At 55.1% G+C, this 18,225-nt stretch overlaps 1 protein-coding gene across 3 annotated transcripts; it reads left to right on the top strand.

The window, feature by feature from the left end:
- The first annotated feature begins 608 nt into the window (after nucleotides 1–608).
- IFITM10 (interferon induced transmembrane protein 10) lies at nucleotides 609–16,534 on the top strand. 3 transcript variants are annotated; one of them, XM_025355875.1, is made up of 4 exons: nucleotides 636–854; nucleotides 2,089–2,203; nucleotides 3,090–3,542; nucleotides 15,905–16,534. In XM_025355875.1, exons 3-4 carry the CDS (start codon nucleotides 3,300–3,302, stop codon nucleotides 16,052–16,054), a joined length of 393 nt encoding a protein of 130 aa, XP_025211660.1. In that variant the 5' UTR covers nucleotides 636–854; nucleotides 2,089–2,203; nucleotides 3,090–3,299; the 3' UTR covers nucleotides 16,055–16,534. The 3 variants fall into 3 exon arrangements, with proteins under 3 accessions (XP_025211659.1, XP_025211660.1, XP_025211661.1); XM_025355874.1 differs by lacking the exon at nucleotides 2,089–2,203 and having other exon boundaries at nucleotides 609–854; XM_025355876.1 differs by lacking the exons at nucleotides 636–854; nucleotides 2,089–2,203 and adding an exon at nucleotides 1,139–1,150.
- The last annotated feature ends 1,691 nt before the right edge of the window (nucleotides 16,535–18,225 follow it).

Below are 18,225 nucleotides of genomic sequence, written 5' to 3'. Positions count from 1 at the left end.
AGGCCCTGGCCCCTCAGGCCCAGGCAACCCTCTCCTCCTTCTATGGAGGCCTCCTCACTGCTTGAGGCCTTCAGGGCAGACTGGGGCAGCACTGGGGAGAGGCTGTGTGGTAGGCCAGTGTCTCCCAGAAGGTGGTGGCTGGTCAGGTAGGCCCAGTTCAGATGCTGGGGAGACATGGGGGCATGGTACACAGGCCCCACACAGCCTGGGAGGCCCCCAAGATCAGGCCCCGCCTGAGGACACCAGGTCCAGTTTTCCCTGGGCCAGGCCCTTGGAAAGGAGGAGGGAGTTGGGGAGGGAGAACGGAACCCTGGTTCTCTGGCAGGCCCCATCCACCCATGGCCTGTGGGCTCCAGGGAGAGCATGGCCAGGGTGCCCAAGGAGATGAGGAGGAGGCCCCTCAGGCTTGATGACCTCTCCTGCTCACTAGGGTTTATCAGCATCATTTAAGATCAGCCCTGTGCTGTGGGTTCCTGGCGTGCTGTGGATAACGCTATGCCAGGGGTCAGCCCAGGCATGAGGGGTGGAGACTAGGCTGGAAAGGGGAGGGGCTTGCAGAGGGCTGGGCTTTTCCAGGGGATCAGGGTTCAGAACAGAGGTTTGGGGAGAGAAAGGGTTCAGAGATGACCTGGGGTTCAGGCACAGGCGGACAGAAGGACCCCAAGCAGGACTGGCCTTCCAGACAGGAAAGAGGGTTGCGGAGACACAGGAGGCCAATTTAGAGAGGCAGAGGAGAAAGGAGTTTCATGGGAAGACAGGGCTTGGAGAGAGATGAGGGAGGGAAACGGGGGCCGCCATGCACCCTCAGCTTCCGGGGGACTTTGGAGAGGGTCGGGGCTCAGTGGGAGCCGGAGGTTGGTGAAGAGGACCCAGTTTAGGGCACCTGTGTGGTGAAGTGGGGGACTCGGAGGGAGGCAGGGAGGCAAGGCCAGAGTTTTCTCTTTGGGGAGGGACTCATGGGGACTGTTATGGGGATGGAAGATCAGTTGGGGTCAAGCGTACCGTGAGAGTGAGGATGTGGTGGGGTAGCAGAGGCGGCTGAGGCTGGGAGGACCAGCATTGGTTAGGAAAATGATTCACAGGAAACAAAGAAGCCTCAGGGGACCGGGCCCAGATGGGCTGGTAGGGATCGCAGAGAGGCTGTGGGCAGGTGAGTGGACCAGCCTTCAGGGAGACAAGTGTCCTTAGCAGCCAGGACCTCAGCATGGGACCAGAGCTCAGAATGGGACACTTTGCCCTGCGGGCAGAGGGAGTGTGACCTGGGGTCTGTGCAGGAGAGGCCGCGCGCTCCCAGACTCTGGGAATGAACTGGAGTGGGGCCCTGGCTGGGTGAAGTCAGACTCCAGGAAAGGGGGCAGGAGCTCCCATGGGCAGAAGTGGGCTCAGCCAGGAAGGAACAGAGTAGGGGTCTCTGAAACTTGTCGGAGGGCCTGGACTTGGTGGGCTAAGGAGGGAAGGGACTGGAGGGTGGCCTTGGGGGCCTTGGTGACTTGGTTAGAGATAGGACGGGCAGAGATGGGCACTCAGGTAGAAGGCCTGCTGGGGCTCAGGGGACTGGAGCTTCTTCAGGAGGGAACTGAGAGTCAACAGGCCAGAAGGGCAGGACCCAGGGGCGGGGGTCCCTTGAGGCAGCAGGGCCCAGGCGCTGGGGTGGAGCGCGATGGGGAGAGCGGGAATAGGAAGGGGGTCTCTCTTGGGGAGGCAGATAGAGAGGGTTCCGGGAGCCGCTAGTCTTTCACAGGGCTGGGGGCTCCGCAAGAGGGATGGGGCCGGGTGGGGTGGGGAGGAAGACACAGTGGGTCCGGGGAGATGGAGGTGGCGCCGGCACCCTGGTCGGGCGCTGTAGGGGTCCCATCCCTGCAGGACCTTGCAACTCCCCGGGGTCGCGGCTTCCGGCCGGGCCCGCAGCCCCCACCCTCCCGGCAAGAGGAGGCGGGAGGCGGGGAGGTGGCTGCGCCCGCCGCCGCCGCCGTGAGTCAGGTTCTGGGCTGCAGCCGCGCGGCCGGTCTGGCGCTGCGGAGGGAGCACAGGCGGCTGGGGAGGCAGCGGCGCCGCCGCCGAGCCCCGCACGCTCCCCACCCCCTCAAGGTTGGGCCGCTGGGACGCGGATCAGTGGACAGACAGCGGCCCGCGGGACGGCGGAAGGACGCGCGCACCGAGGCGCAGGGGGTCCGGCCGCGCGCCGAGGAGGAGTCGTTTGTAGGTGAGGAGGCGCCGTCCGAGCGGTTGCGGCAGACCCGGGTCGGGCTGGGGGCCGCAGAGCCTCGGCCGCAGACCCCCCGGCGCGCGCTGCACGGGCGCTGGGCACGCGGGGTGGCGCAGGGCGCGAGCGACTTGGTGCCGCGTTGGAGAAGTGTTCGTTTCGCAGCCTGTCATTGTGCGTCTGTGTATGGCCCGGGGGTGCGTGGCTCCGGGCAAGTGTGCGCGCTTGGGGTCCCCAGATTGGAGGTGGGGGGCGGTGCCGTGCGCACGAGTTGGAGACCCCGCACCTGTGCCGGTTCTCAGCGCTCGTGGCTGAGCCTGCGTCGCCTTGTGTGGGGAGTTGTTTACTCCTCAGTGGCTCTGAGCGCGCCCGCGGGTGCGCCCGGGGTCTGGAGAGCCCGCGGTGGAGCCCGTGGCGGTGCCCGTGGCGGTATCGGGTGTCCGCGGGCGCCATGGACAGGTGCTTTGGCCGCTCTGCTCGCTCTGCCGGTTGGCGGCTGAGGCAGCGTGGCTGTGGGTCCCGCGCCCCATGTGTGCGGGGTTGTTTGGGGTGCTGGGGCACTCTGTGTTTTGCAACAGTGTCAGTCTCAGCGTCGGTGTGCTTCTGGGGGGGGTGCTGTTGTGTGTGTCAGTGGGTGAGTGTTTGTGCGCAGATGGCAAAGTGATGAAAGCCCCAGGTCCCTGCCAAGGCTGCTGCGAAGGGCTTTGGCATCGTCTGTGGCCGCCGAGGCCCCGGGGCGGGTGGGGGAGGCAGGTGGCAGGCTGGCAGCTGGCGGCCCCCGCAGGGATTTCCGTCTCCACTGGGGCTGTTCTCGGGGCCGCCGGGCGTGAGGGTGGGTGCTGGCCGGTGGGCCGGGCCCAGCTCGCTCTCACTGTCTCCTCTCCAGGCCCAGGGCCCCGACCAGTGCCCAGCCCCGCTGGGAGCCCCGGCCAGCACCACGGACGGCGCCCAGGAAGCCCGAGTCCCCCTGGACGGGGCCTTCTGGATCCCGAGGCCCCCGGCAGGTTCGCCCAAGGGCTGCTTCGCTTGCGTGTCCAAGCCCCCCGCCCTGCAGGCTCCAGCGGCCCCTGCCCCTGAGCCCTCGGCCTCTCCCCCGATGGCGCCCACACTGTTCCCCATGGAGTCCAAGAGCAGCAAGACCGACAGCGTGCGGGCCACCGGCGCGCCCCCGGCCTGCAAGCACCTAGCCGAGAAGAAGACGATGACCAACCCCACGACGGTCATCGAGGTCTACCCGGACACCACCGAGGTGAACGACTATTACCTATGGTCCATCTTCAACTTCGTCTACCTCAACTTCTGCTGCCTGGGCTTCATCGCCTTGGCCTACTCCCTCAAAGTGAGCCGGGGCGGTGGCAGGGGGCAAGGGCGGGCTGGAGAGGTGGTGCCGCCAGGACGGTCCCTGGCTGGCAAGCCCGGCCCCTCTCCCTCTCAGGGGAGCACACGGGTAGAGCAGGTGCAGTTGAGGGGCCAAGGGTTCAAAGGACAGCGAGGGGTCCTGATCGTGGGTCCCAGAGAGGTCGGGGTACTGGCTAGGTCTGGGCGGGCAGGGGTCTGCCCTTCCCTCTCCTGAGCCATCAGAGCCTGGCTTTCTGCTCAGCCAGCACAGTGGAACCCGCAGGAGGGGCTGAGGGCGGGCCGAGAGGGTCCGTGCTTGGGCTCAGGGGACATGGGACATAGACCTGGGCAACAGCCACTCCTCCGTGTACAGGGATGGGGCCAGCATGGGGCTGAAGAGGGCTTGGAATCCTACCCCTGTGGAAAGGAAGAGGGGCCACCTTCTTATCCAGCTCCTCACCCGGAGCCCAAGGGCAGGTGCTTACACAGCTCTGCCAGGCCATGCGTGGAGACCAGTCCTGGGTGGCCAGGACAGCTCAGGGAAGAGGGGTGTAAACAGGTTCTACACCTCCCCAGCCCCCACCCTGAGAGGGCATGACTTCCAGAATCACCTCAGTGCTGTGAGAAGAGCTGACTGGTAGCAGAGCAGGTGCTGGGCAGACATGACCCAGTCCCCCTGAGGTCAAGGTGGAGCGACAGGGATGGAGATGGTGGGAGGGAGGCTGTGATGGGCTCACAGTGAGGGGGGCAGCCCTGTGTAAATGTGTCTGGTGCTGGAGCCCTTCCTGGGGAAAGGAGCGTGAGGGCGAGGGCAGGCCCCGGTGCCCTCCTCCCCACCCCGAGGCACCGGAAGGAAGGGCTTGGCTCACGTTTAGCCTAATCATCACATTTCCCCAGCCCAGACTTGAGTGGCCAAGGCTAGATGTACTCTACCAGTGCAGCTGCCCTGCCGGGTGGGGGAGAAGACGGGGGATGCGGGGAGGGAAGAGGCTGGGCAGAGGCTGGCTGGGAGGAAGGACGCCTGGCCAGCTTCGCCTCTGCTCCATCCTTGAGCTCGAGCCCCACCCCGCCCGGCATCGCAACTGCCATCGGCTTTCCCGTCCTGCTCCTGACTCATCATCATTGCCAACCCCCGGCATTGCCCACTGGCACGGGCACCTTCAACCTCGGGCATGCTGACCCATCCCTGGGCTCTGACACAGGGGCCTGTGTGTGAGCCAGCACGTGCCAGTGTATGCATGTACTCAAGTGTAATTGCATAAATGGGCGTGTACTGTGAGTGTAACTGTATGTGTGCATGTGGATGCATTGTGTGCATGAATGTGTACATATATTTTGTGTGTGTGCATGTGTATGTGTGTAGGCATGAGTGTATTTGTGTGTGTGCACACGTGCATGCATATGTGTGCATGTGTGTGTAATCATGTGGGTGCACATGGTGTGTGTAAATGTGTGTGCCCAAGTGTGTGAGGGCGTGTGTGCATATGTGGTGTGTATGTACCTGTGTGTGTAATCGCATGTGTGTGCATGGTGTGTGTAAATGTGTGTGCACAATGTGCAAGGGTATGTTCATGTGTAATGTGTGTTCCTGAGTGTGTGCATGTGTGTGTAATCACACGTGAGTGTGCATGGCATGTGTAAATGTGTGTGCACAAGTGTGTGAGGATGTGTGCATGTGTGCTGTATGTACCTGTGTGTCCATGTATGTGTAATCACATGAGTGTGCATGGCACATGTAAATGTGTGTACACAAGTGTGTGAGGGTGTGTGCATATGTGCTGTCTGTATGTAGTTGAGTGTGCACGTGTGTAATCACACATGTGTGTGCATGGCACGTGTAAATGTGTGTGCACAAGTGTGTGAGGGTGTGCGTGCATGCATGATATGTGTACCTGAGTGTGCATGTGTGTGTAATCACACGTGAGTGTGCATGGCACGTGTAAATGTGTGTGCACAAGTATGTGAGGGTGTGTGCATGTGTGCTATGTGTATGTACCTGAGTGTGTGTGCATGTGTGTGTAATCGCACGAGTGTGCATGGCACGTGTAAATGTGTATACACACATGCGTGAGGATGTGTGCATATGTGCTTTGTGTATGTACCTCAGTGTGCATGTTTGTAATCACACGTGTGTGGTGCATGTAAATGTGTGTGTACAAGTGTGTGAGAGTGTGTGTGCATGTGTGATGTGTGTATGCACCTGAGTGTGCATGTGTGTGTAATCACACGTGAGTGTGCGTGGCACATATAAATGTGTGTACAAGTGTGTGAGATCATGTGTGCGTGTCTGGTGAGTGTATATTCCTGCGTGCACACATGCATGTGCGTGTGTGTGTGTGTAGAAGCAACAAAGGAAAGGGACCCCTGGAACTGAGGGTCATGCCTCCCACCAGCTCCAGCTGTGGCTCCCCAGACCCATCCTGAGCAGAGAGCTCCGGTGTTGCAGGACTGAAGCTGCAGCTGGTGGAGCTCTGCCTCCCCTCTCTGTGCCCTGCCAACAGCCTGCGGACATGGGTCTGGCTGCCTGGGCTCCTGTCCGGAAGCCGTCCCTCCTCCCGCTTGGCCCAGGCTGTGGCTGGCCGGCTGGCATGGGGCAGGCCCATCTGGCTCGGGTGTAGGTAGGTCAGAGACTTCTGGGTGGTGCCGGGTGTCTGCAGGGGTTGGGGGTGGTGTGAGCTTGGCCCTTCTGAGGGGCAGGGACTGCTCATTACACCTCCTCCCAGGCCTGCTCCTCCTGTGTCCTTCCTGCGGGGCGTGGGAGCAGCCAGGGCAGAGAGGCTTTGGGGCATACTTGGGAGTGGGTGCGAGGTGAGTTGCCTCTATCCTGGGCAGGAGGGAGGACGGAAGTGGCTGGCTGTGGACCCCGCTCCTGGGAATGCATCCATCTGGCCACGCAGCTGCAGGTCTCCTGATCTGCACCCTACACCAAGGGCACAGGGCGGACTTGGGGTCAGAAGGTCTTGGCTAAAATCCGAGCTCTTGGGACAGACAAGCCATCTTGCCTCACTGAGCCCCTGTTCCCTCATCTGTTCCCAAAACAAATAGAAACAAAACAACATTCAAGCCAGCACACGTGAGCAGGGCGGAGGCCCGCATGCAGTGGTACGAAATAGACAGCGTGTCCTTGCCTGCCCCCACGTGTCCGTCCACCCATCCAGCCATCCATCCACCCCCCACCCACATGGGCCAATTCAGCTCAACGCAGGCTGGATCTGCAGCGCGGAGATTGGAGCCTTATTTTGCACAGCCTGGTGTCCGGGGAAGGCAGAGATACAGAAAGTCAATTCTCCATTCATGCCGCCTCCACACGCTGCCTCCTGATGACCACTGGCTCCCGCGGTCGGCTGGATGATGGTCAAACGTCTCATCTCAGCATCCAAGCTGCGTTTTTAACCCTTCTGGCCTCAGCAGTTCCCTGCCCCAGTCACTCGGGAAATGTGACGTGAGCGAGGTGCACAGCCCGGTCTGCATATGCACATCCTCAGCCTGGAGAGCTTTTGTGAGATCTGGGTCTCTCTTCTGCAAAGCCTCCAGAGACAGTCCTGCCCCAGCCACATCTGTTCACCCCAGCCAACCTGTGCTCAAGGCAGAGCTGGCCAACAATGGATCAAGACATGTTGACCTAATGGTGAGGGTGTGCATGCATGCGTGATGTATGTACCTGAGTGTGCATGTGTGTGTGATCACACATGAGTGTGCATGGCACGTGTAAATGTGTGTGCACAAGTGTGTGAGGGTGTGTTCATGTGTGCTGTGTGTATGTACCTGAGTGTGTGTGCATGTGTGTGTAATCGCACGAGTGTGCATGGCACGTGTAAATGTGTGTACACAAGTGTGTGAGGGTGTGTGCATATGTGCTTTGTGTATGTACCTGAGTGTGCATGTTTGTGGACAGAGGACACATGAGACGGAAGAAGCACCACAGTGTTTCAGAAAAGGAATATTTCATTCCCAGTTTGGGGTGAGGCTGGAAGACTTCTAAGAGGAGGCAGCAATTTCACCGGGCCTTGAAGCTTGGTGAGGGGAAAGGTGTTTCAGGCGGGGGAAAGAGCATAAACTAAGACACATAGGTGGGGCAGTCGAGGGGGTTCGCAAGGCCCCTGTCCTTGGTGGGAAATAGAAGACAGTCCTAGAAGAGTGCCTGAGGCAGTGCAGTGAGGGGTTTGAAAACCTCGTGAGGGGCTGGGCTCTCATCTGTAGGAGACATGGAAGAGAAGGATATGATCAGTGCCATGAAATCTGCAACCAGTGTAGGGGAAGGGGACAAGTCAAGCCTCGAGGCAGAGGGTTCAAGTCCCAGTGTGGTGGTCCAGGTGGAAGAACTTGTGAGCTGGGGATGGGGGTGGGAGAGGAGGAACAGGTGTGGCCAGAACACAGCAGCTGCTAGATGTGAGCCCAGGAGGCTGTGAGACCTTCCAGTGACAGGGCGATCAGAAAGAACAGGTTAGGTGGGTGGGTTCTGCCTTGGGTTTTCAATGTACACACTCGCCCACTCACTCCTTTCTGAATATCAGCATCACACATTGATCTTTCCCATCCTCCATCTATCTATCATTCATCCATCTTCCATCCATCCATCCTCCATCTGTCCATCCTCCATCCACCCATCCATCCACCCTCCATCCATCCATCCATCTATCATTCGTCCATCCATCCATTTGTCCATCCATCCTCCATCTGTCCATCTTCTATCCACCCATCCATCCACCCTCCATCCATTCATCCATTTATCTTTCATCCATCCATCCATTTGTCCATCCATCCTCCATCTGTTCATCCATCCATCCTCCATCCATCCTCCATTCATCCATCCATCCATCCATCCACCATCCATCCATCTATCCATCCACCCATCCATCCACCCATCCATCCTCCATCTGTCCATCCATCTATCCTCCATCTGCCCATCCATCCATCATCTGTCCATCCATCTGTCCATCCTCCCTCTGTCCATTCATCCAAACTTATATTCAATCCATCCTCCCACATTCCTTTCAACTCCTCCAAAGAGCCACCCAAGCTTCCATCTACCTGTGTTCACACATGATCATTCAGGCTCCCCTCCCTGCCCTGCTCTCCCATCCTGTCCCGACCAACCTTCTGCATCAACCCACTAAACTATTCATCTAGCCTCACTTTCTTAGTAATTGCCCACTTTTCTTCCCAGCCCTACCTGTCAATAGACCCAATCATCCCTCCATCCTGTGACCTCATATGGCTGTGACCTCACAAGGCAACACATTTATTCACCCTTCAAGCCATCCACCCACCCTTCCTCCTGCTGCTCCCCAAACTGAGTCACACTCACCCATTCACTGCCTTCTTCATACTCAGCGTGCCTCAGCTCACCCCATCTGTCAGCACAATCCAGCCACTGTCACTTTCTCTATTCCCTCCCTCCTCATCCACCCTGTCTCTCACTGTTCATGCATCAATTTCTCACGTTCTTCTTTTCCCTCTCATTTTTTTCTTTTCCTTCCTTTTGCCCCACTTTTCAGCCACACATTCTCCCCTTCTACCCCCTTCATTCTTTCTACCATCTGCCTACCTGCTTTACCAATATAGCTAATGATTCAGCCGTAAAATTTCCATTCTTTGTTTCCTCTCGTCCATTGCCCATCTGACCTTCCAGCCACATCTATCTTGCCTTTCCTTCCTTTGCTTTATTCATGTCTCCCATTCATGTGCCTCCAAGTTGAGTGGCATGAGCCTGTCCAGCCTGCTGTAACGAATTATCATAGGTTAGGTGGTTTATAAACTCTGGGTATTAACTTCTCACTGTTCTGGAGGCTGGAAGTCTGAGACCAGGGTGCCAGCATGGTCAGGTTCTGATCAGGACCCTCTTCTGGGTTGCAGGCTGCCAACTTCTGTGTCCTTATTTGCCAGTAAATCCTAGGGCTTCTCTGGGGCCCCTTTTATAAGGGTGCCAATCCCATGCATGACCTAATCCTCTCAAGAGCCCCAACTGCTACCATCACTTTAGGGGTTAGGATTTCACACAGGAATTTGGAGGACATGAACATTAGACCATAACATTGCCCTTTCATCCACTTTCATGTCATCGCTTCCTTGTGTTTCCTCTCCCCTGTTCCTCCAGTGACCTGTCCCGTCCATCTCTATAGCCAGAGCCGGTTCCTCTCTGTACCCATCTGCCCATCCCTACTCTTTTTCCTTCACACATTCACCCATCTGTCATCCGTCAATATTCACAGTCATAGAAGAACTGCCTGGCCACCTAGCCCTCAATTCATCATCAGAATGTCCTTCCATTTTCCTTCCTTCCTTGCTTCGATGGACTCACTCAACTCCCAGCCATCAGCCTGTTCTCTCTCCCGTTCTCCTCCTCCCTCTCCTCTACCCACCCAGCACCATCCATTGCCCCTGCACCCACATGGCTGCCCCATCCTCTATGTCCCACCTCTGCTTATGCTTCTCAGCCCATTCCGCCATCTAGTACCCTTGCGCCCCCTTTACTTTCCCTGCTTCTTGGCCCACTCTTCTCGAGCCCCTTTCCTAATTGCTTTTGGCTCCCTAACCTTCTGTCACTGCGGGTCTCCAGGGCTCAGCCCTCTGTCCTCTCCTTCCTTCACGTTCACTCCCTTGGCGCCCCATCCAGTACCATGGCTTTAGTATTAGGCCACTCTTACACAGCTGTAAAGAAACACCTGAGAGTGAGTAATTTATAAGAAAAGAGGTTTAATTTGGCAGGCTGTACAGGCAGCATGGTGCTGGTATCTGCCTCTGGGGAAGCCTCAGGAGGCTTCCAGTCATGGTGGAGGGCAGAGTGGGAGCAGGCATCTCACATGGCGAGAGTGGGAGCAAGGGAGAGATAACGGGGAGGTGCCTCACACTTTTAAGCAACCAGCTCTCAGGAATTCACTCACTATGGTGAGGACAGCATCAAGCCATGAGACCTACACGCATATCCCAAACACCTCCCGCCAGGCCCTCTCCACCACTGGGGATCGCTGCAACATAGATTTGGCGGGGACAGATGTTCAAACTCTATCAGTTTTAAATACCATCTTTCTGCTGATGCCTCTCAAATTTATATCTCTGCCCTAGACCTCATCTCTGAACTCCAGACTCACACAAAGTGCTACGCCAAATGTCTACTATATGTGTAAAGGGCATTCCTAACTTGACATGTCAGAAATTGAACTGCTAAATGAGTCTTCCTTTTGCAGCCTTCTACAGCTCCCTGTTCAGTTGACCAAACCCCAAAAACCTTGAGATCATGTCAGATTCCATGCTTTTTATCACACTCTATACCTGATCCCAGCAACCACCATCAGCTCCACCTTCTATGCATGTCCAGGAGCTGGCCAAGTCTCACTACCTTCACCACTGTTGCCCTGTCCAAGCCACCCTCACCCTTCCCTGGACCATTCAATCCACCTCTCTCTGCCTGTTCAGCTATCCCTTCTTTTTTTTTTTTTTTTTTTTTTTTTTTTTTTTTGAGATGGAGTCTTGCTCTGTTGCCCAGGCTGGAGTGCAGTGGCGTGACATCGGCTCACTGCAACCTCCACCTCCTGTGTTCAACCGATTCTCCTGCCTCAGCCTCCCGAGTAGCTGGGATTACAGGTACACCCTACCACACCAGGCTAATGTTTGTATTTTTAGTAGAGACGGGGTTTCACCATGTTGGTCAGGCTGGCCTCGAACTCCTGACTTCGTGATCCGCCTGTCTTGGCCTCCTAAAGTGCTGGAATTACAGGCGTGAACCATTGCACCCGGCCCCCACCGTCTGTTCTTAGCACAGCGGCCAGCACTGCCTGGTTCACATATGTCATACCACGTTCATCTTTCCGGCTCTAAATGACTAAAAAGCACCCTCAGAGCCTGCACCGTGCTCCTGGATGGTCTCCTCTGACCGTATGTCCTCCCCTTCTCTCTGTGATCTGCTGCCCCTACTCTGCACCTAGTCCTCAGAGGCACCGGGCCCTGCACATAGAGCTCTATGTGCCCAGGACGTGCCTCCCTGTGGATGAACACATGGCCGAGTCTGTCACATTATTCTGGTCTTTCCTCAAATATCTCCCACAAGGTCTTTCCTGGCCACCGAGCTAGACTCGCACCTCCTACAGCACTCTCTGTTCCCTTGAGCCTCTTCGGGTTTCTTTTTAGCACACTGAGCACATTACATGTTTTACTTATTTATTGTGTTTATTTTCTGTATCTTCTCCCTACAATGTAAGCTGCATGAGGACAGAGACTCTGTTTTATTCCTTATAATATAAGCAGGACCTAGAATAGCAACTACTCAGAGCAAGCACTAAGTAAATATTGATTGATGATTGATTGATTGATTGATTAATGAATCTGTGTACCCATCTACCATCCAGTGGTCTATGCTATATTTATCAACAACCCTCCTTCCTATTATCCACCAGTCTTACCCATTCAAAACATATCATAAATTCATTTATCTACCTGTTCCACCCATTCAGCTCATGGATCCATCCCAGCCATCCAGTGTCCAGCCATGGACCTGCTCCAGCCATCCAGCGGGCATTCAGAAACCCATCTGTGCACCTGCCCCTCCAGTCTGGCATCTGTTCCTGTATTCCTGTAACCACCTGTCCATTCATTGAAATCACTTGAAGTTCCAGTCTTTTTTTTTTTTTTTTTTTTTTTTGAGATGGAGTCTCACTCTGTCATCCAGGCTGGAGTGCAGTGACATGATCTCAGCTCACTGCAACCTCCGCCCTCCAAGTTCAAGCAATTTTCCTGCCTCAGCCTCCTGAGCAGCTGGCATTACAGGCGCCTGCCACCATGTCTGGCAAATTTTTTTGTATTTTTAGTAGAGACGGGTTTCACCATCTTGGCCAGGCTGGTCTTGAACGCCTGACCTCATGATCCACCCGCCTCGGCCTCCCAAAGTGCTGGGATTACAGGCGTGAGCCACCGAGCCCAGCCTCCATTCTTTTTATCACACTGCAAACCTGATCCCAGCAAACGCTGTCAGCTCCACCTTCAACACATGTCCAGAAGTTGGCCGGGTCTCTCCACCTTCACTGCCACTGCCCTGGTCCAAGCCACCATGAACACATGAGCACACATTCTCATGTATTCATCTATTTGCCCGTCCTGCCCACTGAACATGCTCTCACATATCCACACATCACCTCCCATCCAGCAGCCATTCACTTACCCACTTACCCAGCTGCCCCACCCACGTGGCATACATTTGCGTATCCATCTGTCCATTTGGACATACATTCATATGTTCATCTATAGTCCTGTTCCCTCATCCAGCATGTGCAGACGGTCTCCACCTTATGATGGTTTGACATATGATTTTTCAACTTCACAATGGCAGGAAACCCATAGGCACTCAGTACGCTCCTCAGTTTACTGGGCTTGTGAAAAACGCATCATACAAAAATGCGTATGAACGTTCAATTACGACACTTTAAACTTATGATGGATTTATTGGACTGTAGCCCCATTGTACATCAAGAAGCATCGTATTCATAAATTCAGCTATCTGCCTGTCCCACTCATCCAGCGTACATTCTTATATCCATCCAGCCCTCCTCCCTACCCAGCACAAGTTTCTACATCCATTTCTCTGTCCCATACACCCAGTCTCCATCCATATAACCCCTCAGCTCCATCCACCCACCTTTCCGGGATCACTCCCCCGCCCTCCTCTTCCCTATCTTCTTTAGCTGTGGCCACCATTTTCCATGCACCCAATACCCCAGCTGCCTCAGCCTCCTGCCCGCCACTCCATCCACTTTTGACACCCGGTGTTTCACCCTCCCTCTGCCACGTTATTCCTCACTCCAAGTATCCAACAAAGAAATCATGACCAAAAGTTTGTTTTAGGAATTCAGAGTTGTCTTGGTATAAGAAAATCAATGAATTATAATCTACCTTGTTAATGAATTAGAGAAAGAAAAAATATGTTTATCTTGTGGAAATTCTAATGCAATCATAGACCTCTAATGATAAGATGAGCATTATCCTTCCTGGTACATTGAGGTCAAGAATGAGACTCAGCTGCTTGTCCTCATTGCTGCCCACTGGGATCACTCTGGGATCTTCTTTGCCTCCATGAGAGGAGCTTACTTTGGCCAGGCTCTGTGGTGGAGTTTCACATCCATCAATTCATTAAGGCTTTCCACAAACTTGGGAGGCAGCGCTGTTGTCATCTTCATGTCACAGATGAAGAAATGAGGAGCAGAAGAGTGAGTTGTTAGCTTGCCTAAGGCTGCACACTCTGTGACCCACAGAATCAGGATTGAAATCCAGTCAGTGTTTCTGCATCTGTGCTTTAACCTCTATGCTGTGCCGTCTAGGAATAGACTGCAAGGAGGAAATAGAACTATTAGTATTTGCTGTTGATATGATTTATTATTAAGAACACATGGTCAATTAGTACAATATGATAGTTTAGCTTGATATAAAATCAATTAGACATACGATTTTAAAATATATTTTTACATGATAATAAAAACCAAAACAAATAGACTAAGTCTAACAAAAGATGTAATAGCTCTTTCTGGAGAAAGTTATACAACTTTATTTTAACAAAGGCATCAAATAAGACCTCAATAAGTGGGTGACACATTCAGTCCTTAGAAAGGAATACAAATTTCAATCAGATGTCAGTTTCCTCCGAAACCACTAGCATGAGAACCCGATGAGAGCATAGACTTTCTTCCTGCCTCCTTCCCTACCCTGATTCCTCAATACCTGCTTCTTCACATCGTTGATCTCTCCATTTTGATAGCACGTTCTGTACAATTTATCTTCCAAGTCATCTACTTGCTCATTTGACCTTGTTCCCTCCCATCCCTTCTCTCTCCAACTTTTATTCCAGCTCCACTCCATTGACTCCACTCCATCTTTCAACCCACTCCTCTCCATCCACTCCATCCATTCCATTAACTCCAGTCCATCCATTCCATTCACTCCACTCCATCCACTCCATCCATTCCATCCACTCCACTCCATCCATTCCATCTATTCCACCGACTCCACTCCATCCATTCCATGCATTCCACTCCATCCATTCCATCCTCTCCACTCCATCCATTCCATCCTCTCCACTCCATTCACTCCATCCACTCCACTCCATTCACTCCATCCACTCCACTTCATCTTCTCCACTCCATCCACTCCATCCATCCACTCCACTTCACTCCACCTCACTCCACTCTATCCATCCACTCCATCCACTTCACTGCATTCACTCCATCACTCCACTCCATCCACTCCACTCTATTGCACTTCACTGCATTTACTCCACTTCACTCCATTCCACTCCACTGAATTGCGTTCTCTCTTTCCCTTCCCCACTCCCTCTATCCTCTTTTTTCTCTCCTTTCCCTTTGTTCCTTCCACTATTCTGCCTCTTCCATCCATCCACCCACAGGCCAAACCATTCATGCTTCCATTCTTCCACTCAGTTACGCACCCATTGCCCTGACCGCCCATCTATCCTCTGTCCGTCCACTCTTCTGACCTGGGTCTCCTGTCCATCTGCCTAATCTGTGCACTGAGGGATCCAGGCATTAGTCAGTCCCAGTATCTATCTACCCACCTTCCTTCTTTCAGCCCAGCCCCAATCTACTAAGGCAAAGACTTTTTGCCTTTTCCTCTCTTCCTCTCTTTCCATTCTCTTTCCCTTCCTCATCCTGGTTTCTTCTTACAGCAAACTCACGCACATGTCTGTGGATGTGATAGAAAGAAAGAGTGCTGAGGAGGGAGGGCCCTATAACTCATTCTGAATGAAGGTCGCTTCTTGGAAATGAGTCCAGCTCAGTCCACTGCCTCCCCAGGACTTCCTGAGTGCCAGCCCACTCCCTTCACCTTAATATCCCTCCCCAAGGGCCCTGGAGATTGCTGTCTCTCCTGTCAATGCACAACGCTCGTCCTCAGGGCATCCCAGTTAATTTTAAACTAAGCAGAACCAATCAAATTAGGAGAGAGTTGTGTCACCCCATCCTCCAGTCATATTCTCTCTGAGGCCAACTTCTTTTATTTTGATCATTTAAAACTTGCAAAAAGGGAAAAGAATTTCTTTACATCCTTCACCCAGATGTCCCAAATGTTAACATTTTACCATATTTGCTTTTCTCTCTCTATATAAATACATCTTACCTACTTTATAAACCAGTAGAGGGTTGAGAGGCTTCAGACATGATGCCCCTGTGCCCCTAAGTTCATCAGTGTCTGGCACCCCAGGGCAGAGACATCGTCCTCCAGAACCATAGTTCATTTGTCAGCTCTCGGAAACAAGACACTGATACTGTGCTGAGTGCTGCGGCACTGGCCCTGCTGGGCTCCTGGCTGCTCCGGGGCCCTGCTCCCTGGCTGACTGCCTGTTTCCTCTCCTCCTCCCGGCTTCAGGTGCGAGACAAGAAGCTTCTCAATGACCTGAATGGAGCCGTGGAGGATGCAAAGACGGCCCGGCTGTTCAACATCACCAGCTCTGCCCTGGCAGCCTCCTGCATCATCCTCGTCTTCATCTTCCTGCGGTACCCCCTCACCGACTACTAAGGCCTGCCAGGCACGTCCGCTGGCGGAGACAAGCACTGAGACATGTTTATTCTCATGGTCCCTGAAACGCAGGATCCCATGAGGTTGGGGCAGGGCAGAGCTTCTTGTCCTGGGGCTCCCTTGAGCTGTGAACCGGGCAGCAAGGCCATCAGAAGCTGAGTACAGCAAGGGGGCAGTGAGCTTGGCCCTCAGCCCACCCCCTCCGCCTCCTGGCCTCTGCCCTGCCTGTGTCTGGGGCCTGGGGGCTTCTCCCCTCACTGCTGCACCCTGGCTTCCAGTGTCTGTGTCCCTGCCCTCACGTGCCCCTTCCCAGGCTCCTGGGGCTCCTTGGACCTGACACCTAGCAGGAAGGGCTTAGGCAAAAGTGTCCCACGATGGGACGACTCACTCTGTGCTCCCTGTGCCTGCCTCCTCCATGCTGTGACCCTGCTCAGAGCCCTCGTGTCTGTGAACTTTCAATGAAATACCCATGCAGCTCCAGCCCAGCCTTCTACTTTGTGTCCCTGGCAGGGCCTGGAAAAGTCTGGAAGCTTTGCAAGCCTCCTTCAGGAACTGCCTGGTGGTCAGGGCCCCTGGCACTGTGTCACAGCAGACTGCAGGAGACAGTCTGCTCCATTACAGCTGTGCCAGACGGTGAATGGGGGGGGTGGGCATTTGGTGGAGGTACCCCAAACTCGAGTCGCTTAGAGGGTCAGGCAGCCTCCTGGGGGGACGGAAGTAGGTAGAGCACAGCCTCAGCTGCCTGCGTTGGCCAAATTAGAGCAAAGGAAACCACACATTCACTCAGAAGGAAGCAGCAGGCAGAGACGATAGACCCCTGGCTAACCCCTGTCCCTCCTGGAGGGCTCTGGGACCCGGGCAGGCCCCTTTACCTCTCTCGTGCCCATCTCCTTAACTGTAACATAGGAAAATGACCTTTCACTTCTACAATCACTGTGAAAATCAACTGAAGATGCTGTTCAAAGGCCGAGACCCGTGCCATCCCGGTCCATGGCACGTGCAGCCTGCAATGTGGAGGGCAGGATGCAGGGATGGGCTCTGTCCCCTTGGAACTCAGGCAGAGTCATGGGGGTGCCGGTCAGCCCTGAAGACAAGTCTGATGAGGGTGCACTAGGAAAAGCGCAGGGTGTCAAGGCACACGAAGGAGGCGGGGAGGTGAAGATGAAGAAGATGAGGCACTGGCCATGGGTGCAGAGCCTCACGCTGTGGGGGCCCCGCTGGTCTGGGAAACTGCAGGAAATCCCACAGCTCAGGTGTGCAGTGGGAAGGACTTATCATCCCATGGGAAGGCAGGCGAACTTTCCCAGGGAAGGGGCATGGCCGTGCGCTTCGTGTTTTGGGAAGATCATGCCCTCCGGGGTAGCGAGGCCAGCTTGGAGGGGATCCCAATGGACAGAGGTGGATGCAAGTGGAGGAGCTGAGCCTGGGCTGGGGCCAGCAGCAGAGGGTTGGACAGCAGGGCGCCTGGCAGCTGTGCAGGTGGTGGGGTTGACTGGTTTGGGAGGTAAGCTGGGGGAGAAGCCTGGAGGATTCCTGCCCCTTGACTTGGACAGCCCAGTGGGTAGAGAGGGCTGTGTACCAACAGCAGGAAACCAGGGAGAAGAAGATGTTGACTTTGAGACGCCAAGCAGAGAAGGGAAGAGCCTTCTGGGCTGGAGATGTGGGATGCCTCGGAAGGGAGGACCTTGAGTTAGCAGCAGATGGGACAGACGCAGGAGACAGGGCATACCGTGGCAGGAGTGCAGTGAGCAAGAGGCAGGTCACAGTCTTGACCCAGAAACCTGCAAAGGAAGGCAGGATGGCCAACACCTGCCCATGGGCCTGGGTTGCAGCCCAGGCAGAGGTGAAGGGGTTGCTCAGGGAAGAGGGGAGGGGAAGGGAGTGTGTGACCTCAAAACGGGAGGGCTTGGGGGTCCGAGTCGAGAGAGGGGACAGGTTGGGGACCATGTGGGACTCTTGAGCACTGACCCTTCACCCTAGGCAGTGGTGGGATGGGCGGGCAGGAGGCGGCGGCTGCGAGGCTGATACAGGGCTGCATGGAGCTGTCATTGTGCCTCTGGGAGGATGGTGGGAGAGGTGCCAGGGGCGGCTGAACGCCTCACCGAGCATGTGGGCAACCTGGTTGTGGGCACTTCGGATGCTTTCACCATTAGACCCAGAGGCTTTCCTGA

This window comes from Theropithecus gelada, chromosome 14 (genome assembly GCF_003255815.1).
Source record: "Theropithecus gelada isolate Dixy chromosome 14, Tgel_1.0, whole genome shotgun sequence".
Classification (NCBI taxonomy): domain Eukaryota; kingdom Metazoa; phylum Chordata; class Mammalia; order Primates; family Cercopithecidae; genus Theropithecus; species Theropithecus gelada.
Note: the sequence above shows the minus strand (reverse complement) of the source record. Positions and strands in the feature narration are given on the sequence as shown.

Excerpts from the sequence above, each read along its gene's own strand:
- IFITM10 (XM_025355874.1), top strand. The coding sequence starts at position 747 with ATGGGAAGACAGGGCTTGGAGAGAGATGAGGGAGGGAAACGGGGGCCG. Across the intron at positions 855-3,089 it reads GGGCTCAGTGGGAGCCGGAG|GCCCAGGGCCCCGACCAGTG; the intron begins GTTGGTGAAGAG and ends TCTCCTCTCCAG. Across the intron at positions 3,543-15,904 it reads CCTTGGCCTACTCCCTCAAA|GTGCGAGACAAGAAGCTTCT; the intron begins GTGAGCCGGGGC and ends TCCCGGCTTCAG.